The sequence below is a fragment of the Bactrocera neohumeralis genome, chromosome 2 (genome assembly GCF_024586455.1).
Source record: "Bactrocera neohumeralis isolate Rockhampton chromosome 2, APGP_CSIRO_Bneo_wtdbg2-racon-allhic-juicebox.fasta_v2, whole genome shotgun sequence".
NCBI classification, from domain to species: Eukaryota; Metazoa; Arthropoda; class Insecta; order Diptera; family Tephritidae; genus Bactrocera; species Bactrocera neohumeralis.
Window position 1 is genome coordinate 73,514,532 of NC_065919.1, and position 15,171 is coordinate 73,529,702.

Genomic DNA, 15,171 nt, shown 5'->3' on the forward strand with positions numbered 1-15,171 from the left:
TGCGATAACTTTTTTGATAAAGTGCTGCATAATTTAAATATCAAATTATAAGTATATTCTCAATTACAATACATATTTGATAATTTTTTGCATTAAGTAAATATTCTGAAGTATCACCAATATATTCCAATAATATGTGCAGTTAAAATATTCTCTTCTCGGCAAACCCTAAATCGTATATTTGATGCATACCTGTACTTCGAAACGCCATTTTGAAGCGTATATTGTTTCGCAATTATTGTTTGACTATTTTCGCCGCATTTTTCGTCGCTTATAAAATAATATTGTGTATTTTATCTATATATATTTTTATGAAACTAATAATATAAGTTCTGTGTTATCATCTATATAACAAGTTATACCTGAGAAAATCCATAATATGTGAAACTGTGTTATGTGTATTTCGTGTTAATTTTGGTAAATGGGCTTTGGTTCCTACAAGAACTATGCAACTATAAAATAAAATGGAAATATTAGTCAGAGTATGTGAATTTCTTGAATGGAAGTTTAAATCCACTATAAAAACAATATACGAAAATGGCTGATAATTTGCAAATATTATCCAAGTGAGTAAAGAATAATAATAACACATATTCTAAAACTTTCCTAGTATGAATTTAATAACCATACATATATAAACTTTTTATTGAGGAGTACTCGCAGATTGTTTGTCAGTATGGACTTTTTTTTGCTTAATTTGGCGCAATATTTACAGAACTATTCAATATATCATGTTTATCATGTTTAACATGACTTTGCCCCTTGAGCATAAAAGCATTTGGTGTTTAGGAATTACTTACCACATACATATTTTTATTAAATCAAAGCCACAATTCTAAAAATATAACATGTATCACGTGTATGTGACATATCTATATGTATGTATATAGTGGTTATGCATAAAAAAACAACATTGTTCATTTTTGATATTTAACGCAATTTATTTATAATATGTAATAACAAACCATATATAATATAGTAGTCATGGAGGAATCTGAAGATTTTCTAGCATCTCATTTTGAGCATGTTTTAATAATGTAAAATTGAAGTACAGAAAGAATTTTACAATTCTTTGTAAATAAATTAAATTCGTTTCTACTTTCCATAATAGAAATTTCTAATTTCCATTAAAAAAAATACATTTTACTTGAAATTTTGCCTATCACGTCATTTATATTAATTCTTAATTATTTGAATATGTCCTAATATTCCCCCATTGTATTTACTCTAATTTAATTTAAGAAATAGTACTATTGGAAAATTGTGTTTTCTTTTTTTACATAAATTACGTAAAGTAAGGGAATTAATATTGCTTTTAGTTTTACCCCACTAGAATTATAAAGATCGTGTTAAAGCTAAGTCTGAGTAAGGTTCAACCACCGCGATTCAAAATTGTTTGTTGTTGTTGTTATAGCGAAAAAAATTGGTCAAAAGATGATGCATGTATTTAAAGTATCAAAATTTGGACGCTCCATGCAAAATTTTTCGTGTTATAAGGTAATAATAAAATTTATACTAATTACAGAACATAAATATTAATTAAATCATATGTAACATAACTAATATATTTTATGAATGTTTAAGTTTATTTAGTAAATTTTAATTTTGATCAGATCACCTGGCTTTTTGAAACAGCTGCCCCTATACAAGGAAGTTTTCAAATAGTGAACTTTACTTCTGTGATGATATTGAAAACAGTAAATGTATATACATATATTATCAGATAATATACAAAAAGAAATGGCAAGCTTGCGAAACTTATTCGAGACTTATACGAGAACAAATAAAAATATGTGTTGGGTATAAAACCACAATTATTAACTTCCTATTTTTTAAATCATATTTATTCAATTGTTTTTTGTCATGATTGTCAAAAATTAAATTAAATTTTCAATGTGGCCAGTCAAAGTTGCGATAAAAATTATTCCTCACATAATGCCGAACCCCGCACCAACATCTTATCGGGCAATACAGGGCTTCGCTTGTTATTTATGTTCAGTGTTGCTGTTTACTTTGTATATTATTTGGGTTCTTGCGCCGTTGAAGCAGCTGGGGTTTCAAAATTTTCCATACAAATATTTGGCATTATGCATGACCAATGTGGTGTCGTGTTTTTTGGTTATGATTTATTACGTTTTTTATCCTGCAATTAATTTGGCAATGACCCCGAACGTCGACGAAATATCGGCAATCATAGACGTAAAACTATTAACACGTGGCAATGAATTGGAAGATGTAATTAATTGGAAGACAATAAAACATTTGGAAAATGTGCAACGACGACAATCTAAGGAAATATCGTTAGAAAACAAAATTATGGAAAACTGTCGTTGCTGTAAGGGAGCTCAACACGAGGTGAATGTGATTACAACAATACCTACGCTGTATCACATCGACTTGGCTGAAATTAATCGTTTAGTATATGATTAGCTTATAATTAAAGAATGTCACTAGTCGTAGAATAAACATATGTTTTTGGTTATGTACGTACATACATATAAAATTCGTAATAAATAATAGGAGAAAAGAGTTTTGAATTTGAAACTAATATATGCTGCGGTTTTGTTTTAATCGATATAATTTTGTTTCTTTACGTACATGCATATGTTTAAATAAGGGTATTTGGTTTCAGATGAAAATATTGAATACGACCCCGCTGATTTGGAATTCATCTTTAGTCAACGGGGACATCCATTAATTGTGCTCAACAATTACTTATACCGAAAGAATCGTGGTCGTTATTGGCGCTGCATACGTTGCACGAAGCATAAGTGTAGAGCTCGTTTAATTGTCTCACCGAAACGTTATGTACGTTTGTACGGCATGCACACGCATGGCAAAGAATCGGAGAAAATTGAGTGCGGACGTAGAATTTGCAATGAATTGAAAACAACCTGCCTTAAAGAACTTGACTTAGGTTCAAAGCTCTCCGTTCGACAGCCACATTTTAATACAGACGATTCAAACTATGCAAGCACGCCACCAGATGATTGTCTTCGGCGTTACGAAAACGTGGAACCGGAGCTATACATGACAATGCAGTAGCAATACGTTGATGATTGTTCACAATTTCAACTAAACCAAAAATAAATCTTAATTTTATAAGAAATATAATTATTTGCTGTTTTTTTCTCTGTAAAATATATATGTATACTATTTAAAAAATTCGTAACGATACCTAATAAATTGTAATATTAATTTAATCGTAAATTCCAGGGAGTTCGGATTGCAGAGATGCTGAAAACGAATCACATAAAAGAGAAGCCGTTATATACACCATGCCTTTTCCATTAGGTGTATGGTTGGAAAACCAAGAGGTATTATACATGCGCAATCAAAAACAGGGTTATAATCTAATTTTCAACGGGTTTATGTATAAAAAAGAAGCCAGTTTTCGTTCTACGATAAACTGGATTTGTTCCAGAGGTAATGGAAGGCGGGTATCGGATAACAAATGTACCGCCCGCTGCATTACCAAGTGGGATGGCTCCATTAAATTGGGCAAACATCCACACAATCACCCGCCCAAGTTTACGCCTGAAACGATGCCATCGAAGGCGTTATCAAGAGCAGAATTTGCTTTGACATTATAAGTCAAGCAGTGCATTCATCAAAATTTTACAGTTAATATGTGCTCGTAAACATATGCATACTTATATACTCGTCTATTCCTACATACTTAAGTATTATCGAATGGCCATTTAAGTGCCGAATAATAAAGGCTACTGAAAATAATTGTAAGAAAATTAAAGTTTTAAAAATGTACGTGTATAATTAGTTTTTTAAAGTAATAAATCACTTAGTAAGAAAATAAAATATCTCTCTCAAATACCAGTATATAACAAAAGTAAAATTAATACAATTTTGTAAGATTTTCAGGGTTACTTTATGTTAATAAGCCCTAAATATATTCCAAATAATTTATGGGCGAAACTTTTTATTGTATATTTGGGAAAGTTTTTCTGCACTGTATTAGTTCAAGCCAAGTTCAGATATTTTGAATTAAATAATAAATAATATATTTTAATAATATATTTTAATTGCTAGCAATTTACCTTTTTTCTTTTAGCCATTATTATCACGGAAAACCAATTTAGGTATCTCATATTGAGGGGAGTAAAATACAAATTATTACGTTCAAGAGCATACAATAGTCATTGGTATTGCATAACGCCTAATTGTCCCGCCAATATAACCATTGACGAACTGAAAGGTGGTCTTGTCTTGATTGGAGGATCCCATACGCCTGCTTGTCGGAAGAAGTACTCGTCTTGCAATCATATTTGATATATTTATAACTAAATATAGGAAGACATAAGCAAATTATGAAAAATAAAGAAACAGTAGTTCGCAAAAATCACATTTAATTGAAGCTAGCTTTTTCGAAAATATGATTTCCCTTTATTTTATATAAAATTCACGCATGTATTGTTATAGTTTTGTACAGTTCTCTCTTACATCTGAACTAATGCACGATTTTACAACTATTTCACTTTCAGATAAAGGTATATATGAAGAGGAGATCTATTTACAACCATCAATCCTGCATGAGCCAACCGAACGGGCCCCTGCACAACAACTGCATACACATAACGCCTTTGAGGGTCCCGTTTTTGTGGTGAGCAAATATGGTACAAGGCAACTAGTCCTGAAGCAGCACACATTCAATCGACACGTTAGCCGTGAAGAGGTCACCTATTGGCGCTGTAGCCAATTCGCTGTATTACGCTGTCGTGCGCGTATCAAGACAAAAGGCAACACATTAACGGTGTTGAATAGTGAACATAATCACGAGGTTATTACAAAAGCTCGAAAGTATGGATCATTGAAAGCAGCTGCAGCGGCGGCAGCTGCAATGTCTTCTAATAATACAACTCCGGTTGCTGGCAAGGTAAACCTTACCAACACTGGCGATACGATAACATATTGTAAAGGCACATATACCTTAGCCAGTGGCAGAAGTGAAACGAATATTTTGGACTAAAAATATATGTATTATTGTAGGTGTATTAACGCCATTCATTACGGTTAATTCTGAATTTATGAAGTTCTTCTTCATTTTATATTACAATTAGTATATTAAACAACAATAATAATGCTATTAATGACAACAATATGCTAACGACATGCAAGCAATAAAATTATTTAAAAAAAAACTTAAATATATGGATAACTTTATCTGTTCCGCATAATAAACTATGCAGCAGGACTATACTTAATTATGAAGGTTTTTTGATTTTAAGCCAAAAAGATATAAAATTTTACTAATCGAATTTTTTCGTTTTATTCGACTTATTTTGTTACAGGCCGAACAATTAACTACTTTTCCTATATAACGGGATTTCGTGGTAGCCGCAAATTGAAGGTGGGCGACTATAGCTTTACGCGCAACAAGTCGTCCGGCTCGAAAACGTACTGGTCCTGCGCACGCGCCGGTATACATAAGTGCAAAGCGCGCGTTGTGACGATAGATGAGGATTGCCGACACGATGTTATAGTCAAATGCGAGCAACATAATCACCCGCCATTTTAAGCCAATCGAAACATGGAATAAAATACATATTTTGTATTTTCACTTATATGGATATTTTAGTTGAACTGAATTAATTTATTTTATTTTAATTTCATTAGTGAAGTATGCAAATAAATTTAAAACAAAACATATGATTACTATCTTTGAACGACAAAAAAAAAAAAAAAAACATTTATATCCAAATACGCAAAATTAATGCGGTCATTGTTCCAATGTATGTATCAGCAGTTAGTAAAAAGCCACACAATTTGTTAAAATTTCGTTTGTTAAATTGAATACTTATTTATTTCGTTTCTTACAGATGAACCACGGGATATGGGTGTGTCTGAAAGTTTGCTCTCATTCACGTTGGGCCAGCGTGGCTGCACGTTGCTAGTTTTCAAGGGATACAATTATGTACGAAATCGACGTAGCGGCTTGAAGACTTATTGGATATGCGCGAAAAAGGTAAGTTTTAATATATTTTCGTCATACCTCAACATATTTGAAAGTGTGTATTACTTATTACGTTTATAGGGCAGCACTAAGTGCAATGCACGCGTGGTGACTGATGTTATTGATGGTGTACAAAAAATCGTGTTGGAGTCCTGCCGTCACAATCACGCACAAAAAGTAGCTCGCAAAAAGCGCAAAACATCGATAGAGCAGTCAGGGAGCACAATTTTAAGTATTGCAGACTCAAACAAATATGTTCAAGAACATATGAACAAAGAAATCTCGTGCATTGCGCAGAATGCAGCTTTCACATAAAGAAATTCCTTTGGTTGTGAATTGTAGCTTACTCCAATGCATGTTAAATTGCAAAACCAAAAGACTTATTGAAAATACACTATCAAGCACATACAAACAAAACTAAACACCTAATGTTATATTTCTGCTAAGCCGTTGCGCTTAACGCTTCTCAAAATTGGTTATGGGATATTGTAATAGGATGTTTCTAATCACATTTACTCATCGCATAAGCATAAAGGTTTAATGATATTAATTTGTATTTTGCAGAAATCGCTACTTTCAGTACCGGTCAACGCGGATGCACAGTACTCGTTTATGGAAATCAAAAGTTCGTGAAGAATCGCAAATCAAGCACGCGCACTTACTGGATCTGCTCGAAAAAGGCAATTTATTCTTAATATCCTCACTTACCTAAAAAACTCTCTTATGCGAACAATTTGTGGTTATTTGGTAAGTGTGCATTTTTGTTTCTCCACAGGACGTTACTTGGTGTCGGGCGCGAGTGGTGACGGCGCGTGATAAACAAGGCACTGAACGCATACTTCATCGCACTTTCGAGCATAACCACACACGAAAATATCCGCGTAATCAGGCTGGATTGCAACGCACTGAACTTTTTCTAAAAGATTTAATGTCGTTGCGCAGTTAGAGGTGGTGTTGCCAAATAAAATGTTTTAGTTCGTCCTTTAAAAAAACGATTTTTTAATGCGTTTAAAATGTTGTATAAGCAATTACATTTATGATTGTAAAAATTATAGATTAAGATTGTTCAGTTTATATATTTATTATAACTACTAAATTAAGTTATTTGTGTTCCTGTTCTATAACTGTCACTGTCTCTTTTTTTTGTCTTTGTTGTTAATTTCAGATTCAATGAGAACTTTTCAGTATAGCATAACGAATTGTAAATTTGAGATGCCCTGCAGCGATGAAAGTTTCTTGCCCATATTTACGACCTTGCACGATTCCAAAACCATTAGCGCCGAAGGCAAAGCGCTTAAAGTTAAGACTGGCTTGTCTAAGCGTAAACCGTTGTTTCTGGAAAATCGTACCTTGGATGACTGGGGGGCTATCAAATATAGCACTACATCGAGAGGCAACAAGCTGCTATCATATGAAGGTCATCGTTTCATCAAAAATAACATTTACGGCATGAAAGTATATTGGAAGTGCACAAAGTGGCATAGCAATTGTAAGGCACGAGCAATTACTAGTTTTGCAGCACCCACACGTTGCGTTATAAAGGGCGTACATAACCATTCGATTGTGAAGGAGGAATAATTTTGTACTAAACACTACTTACAACTTAATAATGGCAAGGGCAATTCATGTGGAATATGCAATACAAAACGTAGACGTTTTAGTTAGCTAAGTTCATAATACATACATAATTATATATGTATGTTGAGTAACCGCTTTGAAAATTCTTGCCATTTACTTCGATAATTTTTTATAATACAGTTTAAATATTTAGAAAAAAGACTATGGGCAAAAATACGCCTGTACTACAACATTATTTTTTATTATATATAACTACAATAAACATCTTGTTTGTACCAAACGTTTTTGATTTATAAGTTTTAGGAAATAATCGAATGTACTAACTACTAATTTTAGTTTGCTCAAAATTAAGTATATTTTTATTATTTTTTTTTGTAAGCTAGCAATAGCTTATATTAGCAATATTTAAGTGGAAACTATAATTACATTAGCCACATTGGACTGTAAAGCGAACACTGTGAGTTCAACTTTAATTTGGTTAAGTTTCCCATGAATTTTACTTATAACCAGCTTTGGTGCACTACATAATTTGTAGTGTATTTGTATTTTGTATAAATTTATTTATTTATAGTTGCTTAGTTTATTCTACTAACCGTTTGTTATTTCTTTTTACAGGTTTTCAAATCGATTTTATTGATTCGAAAAAGAATGGTGGAAAATTATTGGTTATAAATGGATTTCGCTTCTTTCGTAACAAGAAGCGTGGCTCCCGCCAGTATTGGAAGTGCAGTAATTACTACAAAGAGAAATGTCCCGCCATTGCGATATATGATGAGACAACGTTAAATTTACGTTTATGCCATCAGCATAAACATGTAACCAGCAATGATATTGAAATTAAACCTTTTCTAGCCAAAGACTGTGCACTAGTCGATGAGGATCATATTGACTCATTGCACGACGACATAGACGATCTTAAGGTTTAGAATATATTGAAACGCGCATAATGAAATCTGAGCCAAAAATATGGCGATTGTTTATGTTGTATATCTAGTATACAAATCTGAAGTGCAGTGTGTTGAAGTATCGCCATACCAAAAATGAATGGAGAAATGAATTCTTGTAAAAATAATTTTTAATTACATATAGCTAAACTAATATAAATTTAGTAGTATGAATAAGTTATTTTATGCGACGTGTCTTATAAGCCGAAATTCGATTTTCTAAACGCGAATTTGTGAACTTTTTCTTGAAAGTCTTTGCAGCAAGTCTGGTTTTGTACGATAGGATGCACGTTGTTGTTGTTAAAGCAAAATTTTCTTTAAAAGTACATATGAATATAAAATCAAAAAAAAAAAAAAAAAATAATACTAATAATAAAAAGCTGTCCATCGAAGTTGTAAAGTATGATGGTCTATTTCATAAATTTTGTGTGAAACTTCTTCTTAAAATTTTGTGCAGTAACTTTAACAAAGAAAACTAAAGTTAACACTTACTTTTCATATATAAATCTCTTTTCTTTTACTAACTTGCTTTCAACACATGTAAGGATGCCAATTCAACGCAACACAACCAAAGATACAATTTTCTGTCTCGAAACGTGGTGGCCAGTTACTTTGGTTGGATGGACTCAAATATTTTCGCAACAATGAGAACCGTACGAATTTATTCTGGCGCTGTCACTGGTACTACAGGTAAGTGAAATATCTACAGCGCCGCTTTAAGTTTGCTCTGTACTAATAATTCCAACTTTCTTTTATATCTTTTTATTGTAGGCGTATTCGTTGTCCCGTATTGATTTGCATGAATAAATATGACAGCAGTGATTTTCGCCAAATTCATAAACACCGTCATGTGAAGTCAAGCAAGAAGCAACAAGGCACCAATGTCGCTCCACTGGCAATAGCAAACGCACTTCCACCTCATTTGGCGGCAATCAATATTCAAACTGTGGCCGATGTGGAAATTGATAATGAGCAAGAAATGTTCACAATTTAAACTTCACAAATTATAACTGTATATTATTTAAGTTTATGTGAAACAAAAAAAAAAAAACAATTGAAAACAAATTCCATATTGTAGCACTGTGGTATTAATAAACAATTAGGCGTTTAAAAATATTCGTTTGCTAACACTTGGAGTGTATTAAAAAGTAAACTATGCACTATTTAAATATAATCACTAACAAATTGTACCATTTGCTCTATATATTTTCATACGCCAACACTCAAACGTGATGCGTTGCAGTTGTTCTTGCCAATGATGTGGTGCCAAACCCGGAGGATGTGCTAGTCTTTTTCACACAATCGCTGCGCGGTAGACCCGCTATAATGGCCAACGGCGTACGTTTTCTAATAATGAGTGAAAATAAAAAAAAAATATTATGGCGCTGTAGTTCGATGGCAACCAAAAAGATTAAGTGTCCAGCTCGGATCACAATGATAAAGGGCAGTCCACCAAAGTTTATCATCAACAAAGCGGAACATATTCATGCAGAGCTAAAGCGCAACAAATATGGATCGAGCAAACAAGCACAGCACCAACAACATCATCACCACCAACAACAGCAACAGTACGATCAACATCAACAGGAACTGAACCAACAGTGTTACAGTGTGACAGCTATGAAAGGCGATGAGGAGCATGAATTGGAAGTTGATGGAAATGTTAAAATTGAAATTCTAACACAAAGTATCGGTAGCTCCACGCTGCAACGTCAGCAACATCAGTAGAATGCTTAACAGCAACAACAACAAAAAGTTAACATGTTGATGTTTAGTTCAATAAACACTAATTCTGTTTTATTGATATTATATACATATATATTTGTACTATGCTATAGAATAGAATAGAAATGAAAATTATGTAAATAGAGGCGTTTGATGCTTGATCATGCACGTTTTTGTGATACAAATTTCATGAAAATGGTGAGCGTTTAATTTTTTTAACTGCAATTATTACATGTTATTAACATAAGCATATATGCATACAATTTTATGTAAGGAGCTATAATGATTGCTTTTAATTTCATTTGCAGGCGCCACATCGTTTGAGGTTCCCATAAATAATGCTAAAAATATGCATCGGTCTATACTAGACGTGGATGATGCCTCAGATATCCATTATATTTCTAGCCAAAAGGGACGTACATTATTAGTACATAGAGGATTTCATTATGTGCATGAAAAGCGAATACGAAATAAGGTATATTGGCGGTGTACGCAATATACAACGCGACGAAAATGTCATGGTCGGGTACACACTGAAAATGGGCGCATTGTACATAAAAGTTTTCACAATCATAATGCGAATACATTAATGGAGAGAAAATCACATATCCGTAGTAATAACTAAACTGATACTCAAAAGCACCAATGTAAAACTAGTATAGGCGCTTATAGTTTGGATGCAGATGGGGTCGTAACCCTTATAACTGATAGTTGTGTTACGGAGAATTTGAATGATTTGTATTGTATACAAAACAGCAAATATATATTTTTAGTACGTATTTATTCTAGATATTTTTTAATCTTAAAGTTTCTGCAGAAAAGTGAGAATACGTGCAAATTTATTATATAAAAAAAAATTGTAATAATATATACAATATATTTTGTGCCTAGAGGAAAACATAATATGCATATATCTGTTAATTTTAATGATATTTTCGAATGTGAAGTGATTTCAGTTTAGTTGTAAAATATTAAAGTGATTATATTTCAATCTTATCGTTATGGTATTATTTGTTGTGTATATAATTATATATATTTCTTAGAGGGCTCCTTTATGAACACAGAAATTTTCGCCGTACAAAAACAATTTTCACGAAAACACTTCAGGTATTTATTTTAAAAATATGCGAGACAAACAATTACCAAATTAATAATAGCGTTTTATTTTCAATTACAGATTTCTAATTAAAAAAAAAGCTCGTGAAAACAATGTTCGTAAAAATAAAAATTTAGAGAAAATATGAAATCGTTTGTCGAAGTAAGAGGGTGATGCTGCAGGGAATGTAGTATAAGTCCAACAAAACGATATAAAATATTAGCCTTCTTTGTTATTGACATAAAAACAAAACCTCGGAACGTGAGTGCAATTTGAAGAAAAATTTGCTTTTATTAACTACTCAAAAACTTTATCCCGATGCTTGAATGTATAAATGAAGCCCCAAAAATCTGGCCGAGTGGACCATAAGTGCAACAATATTTGTGGGGTTGTGTTGTAGAAAAACGCATTAACTGCAATAATATATTTACCATCGCAAAATTGTCTAACAATTGAACGACTAATTGATATAAATTGAATAGTAAGCTATATAAACAAATAACAAATACAAATACAATATTTAAAGTGTAAAATAACGAGGATTGGATACAAATAGTTTACAATTCAATGTAGGATACTGTTGTATTCTGATTAAGCGAAATTGGTTTTAAGAAGATATTGTTTGGTATAGCTAAATAAAATATAAATAAAATACATATGTTACATAAATACATACGAGTAAGGACATTTACAACAATTGAGAAAGCAATGAATAATTATGAATATTACTTCATTACATGAAACTTGGAATAAAAACCTTTTTTTCAGCATAACATTTTACAATTTCTTTTTACTTTATTTTTAATCATACTGTATGTAGAATAGAAATCATTTCCATATACTAATTCAAATTTCCAATCTTTACAGGCAAAAAATCCAAGACATTGCCGTTCTCTGCTCTAGCATCATTTGGCAATACCAAGAAGAAGCGTAAAAAGTTGATTATTAACTCATTCGAATTTGTTATCGATCGAATGCTGAAGCAGAGTACCAATTGGCGTTGTGCCCGGTACAAAAGTGCTAAATGTAAGGCACGTGCAACAACACGAGTGGTGAACGGTGTAGAACGTTACGTCTTAAGAAATGCCGAACATTCGCACGAGTAAATCGATGTTTGCCAGCTAAATAGTTTTTCTCCGAAAAGGATATTGTATGACGTCAGAAACTATGATCCTAATTGACCTATATGATTTTCTTATATATAAAAATAATGCGTATGGCTTATATCAATACATAATTATCAAGATTTTTTACTTAGATACAATTATAGTTTCACGGTTTAAAACACAATCTTAATATGAATAAATTCCTTGTTAATGCAGAGTAAGATTTGATGTATTTGCTGGTATGTACCATCTATATTTAATTCTTTTGTTACTATCACTACCCAATTCAATTTGAATACAATACGTTCTGTTTTTTTTTAATAATTTGAAGTTTTTAGTTCAACTGTGTGTGGATTACAGTTATAAAACGCTGTTTAATGGAAGAAAATAATACAAAATTTCAATATTTCGTATTGAGTGTTATTATTACGTACGCATTGATTGGTGAGTTGATGTTAAAAATGGTGTATATAAATAACAAATTGCATCAAGAAATATTTTGTAATGAGTTTTTCTTATTGTGACAAAATTTAAATAAATAAAAGCCTAAAACGTAATTTGAGTACTCTATAATGCTTATACAAATAATACTCGCTGTGAGATTGTATTGCGCTTAATTAAAATAAAATTAAAATGTTATGTACTATTTTTATTATAACTTATTTATTTAATAAATTGCTATACATATAAATAATTGAATCGTAATTAAACATAGAAACTTGCTGACTTTTGACGAGTTTTATTATTAACTGTAACGCTTTAAGCTTTCTAATTTTTAGTAATATGATAATTCAGAGTCGTTTAGAAATTTTATGAAGCTTTTATTGACCCGTTCCTTCTTATTGCTTATTTTTATTTCCAGCTTTGGAGTCTTTAGCCAAGAAATGCGGCTTAATGATTACACAAGGCAAAAAAGGAAAACCGAAATTGTTATTCGCCGGCTTTGCATACTTCCGAAATAACAGCAAGGGCCCCAAGACTTATTGGCTGTGCGCAAAAAATCGCGATAATCGTTGCCGTGCGCGCATCATCACTTGCGCTAAGACTGGCGCTTTGCTCATTAAAAATCAAAGCCACAACCATCCACCACCACCACCGCTCCCCGGCGCGGCAAATAATCGCAAGGATTTCAAAAAAGAACTGTAATGATATTAATAAAAATCTGTGGAAGCATATGACTACGTAATAGTGAAAGATATATACAATGAAAAGAAAAACAACAAATGAATAAAGTGTATTGCTCCTTTTTCAGTGCTAAAATAAGTAAACTTGTTTCACTCACTACACATTTATATTTATTATTTACCTTAAACAAATAACATTAATTCATTTGTCTACTCTCTTATATACATACTTAATCATTTTAATTGGATTTTTAGTTGTTTTCATTACAGAGGGTTCTGATATTTGTGCCATACAATCTATTCGTTATGTTTTGGGGCAGCGTGGCGCTCGCAAGATGATCTGTGATGGCTATTCGTATATATGCGCTAAAAAGGTGAAATCACGTAAATATTGGATATGTGCAAAGCAGCGCAGTCGCAATTGTAAAGCCCGCCTTATAACCGATGTCAATGAAGAGGAGTTTTCGGTGCGGAATGTCGAACACAATCATCCGCCGGAAAGAGTTTTCAGTGGATCGAGCTCGAATCATAACGAAGCCGAAATAACGAATTGATTTTTGGTGTTCAATATCGTAAAGTTTCTATTTCGAAAACTAGCCCAAATCTCTGTGTATATCTGGTATGTTTGCAATTTATTTCGAAAATTTGTTTTTAGGCGTTAAGTTCCTGTTGTACGTTCGTTCAGATGTGCATACAAATCGATAATAGTAGTCCATATTCAAAACCAAGCATTTACAAAAACTATAAACATTTAAGATATCCATTTAAAGCTTAATATTTACAATAAAAACAGAGGTAGTTAGACATTGCCTACAGAAAAGTGATCGCTACACAATAAACAAGTTTTCTATTACTTTTGAAAACGTCTAGTTTTAATAGCATAAGGGAATTTAAGAAATAATGTTAATTAAAAAATAAATAATACATTTCGAAATTATATAATATATTAAATTATTTATATTATAAATAACTGTTAGAATTAGAAAGGGTATTTTAATTAAGGTAGGGATGAGATTTTATCCTTTGTATACTCGTGCAAAATGCAAAACCTTAAATTAATCGAAATAGATATGGAATAATACATTATATCCGTATACAGCTATGGACAGAGATTTAGCGCACTTTCTTAATGTGAAATATGATACTTAATAATGTTATATTTAAAGAAAATAGAATCGTTATAATGTAAAGAAACTATTTATTACCTCACTAAAAACTAAAGTAGTCCAAAATTTCGTAGTTTTTTTTTCTATGAACTTTTTGTTCAGTTTACATTATTAAGTCAAAATTGGCTTGGACAAGTATTTAGCGCATTTTAAAAGATCAGTAAGGAAAAATAAATATTATTAACACGTGGCGTGAAATTTCTCCGATATTATATCTAACTGGGTTAATAACCGTTATTCGTTATCACCGCTTCACATCTGCGTGGCAAGCTCTCTATTAACCTTTGGCATCTGTCCAAAGGAATAGAGTTCCACGCTTCCTGTACTCCTGCCGAAAGCTCGTCGCAATTTTTAAATTTTCTTTGCAAAACTTTTTCTTTGACATGATTCCACAAGTTCTCGATCGGGTTTAGATCAGGACTTTGCGCTGGCCAATCGAGAAGTGGAATTTTTTCTTGTGCAAG

The 15,171-nt window shown here is 32.1% G+C and overlaps 2 protein-coding genes across 21 annotated transcripts in view; both read left to right on the forward strand.

Annotated features, from left to right (window-relative positions):
- LOC126757014 (modifier of mdg4-like) overlaps nucleotides 1–14,773 on the forward strand; it is a 35,983-nt gene extending 21,210 nt beyond the window's left edge. Inside the window, exons 5-7 of one of the 20 annotated variants that reach the window (XM_050470765.1) lie at nucleotides 6,533–6,648; nucleotides 6,744–6,916; nucleotides 7,134–7,258. In XM_050470765.1, coding sequence (XP_050326722.1) covers nucleotides 6,533–6,648; nucleotides 6,744–6,914 — 287 coding nt within the window. In that variant the 3' untranslated portion in view covers nucleotides 6,915–6,916; nucleotides 7,134–7,258. Of the gene's footprint in view, nucleotides 1–2,632; nucleotides 3,115–3,216; nucleotides 3,925–4,069; nucleotides 4,363–4,499; nucleotides 5,232–5,306; nucleotides 5,665–5,834; nucleotides 5,981–6,049; nucleotides 6,391–6,532; nucleotides 6,649–6,743; nucleotides 6,917–7,133; nucleotides 7,783–8,161; nucleotides 8,891–9,035; nucleotides 9,181–9,261; nucleotides 9,607–9,733; nucleotides 10,382–10,523; nucleotides 10,995–12,178; nucleotides 13,057–13,279; nucleotides 13,691–13,796 lie in introns of those variants that run through there. The other 19 variants (XM_050470698.1, XM_050470662.1, XM_050470680.1 and 16 more) reach the window with 19 other exon arrangements.
- LOC126757167 (phosphatidylinositol N-acetylglucosaminyltransferase subunit P-like) lies at nucleotides 573–2,548 on the forward strand. Its single transcript, XM_050470859.1, has one exon. It carries the CDS (start codon nucleotides 1,894–1,896, stop codon nucleotides 2,428–2,430), a length of 537 nt encoding a protein of 178 aa, XP_050326816.1. The 5' UTR covers nucleotides 573–1,893; the 3' UTR covers nucleotides 2,431–2,548.
- Nucleotides 14,774–15,171: the final 398 nt, after the last annotated feature.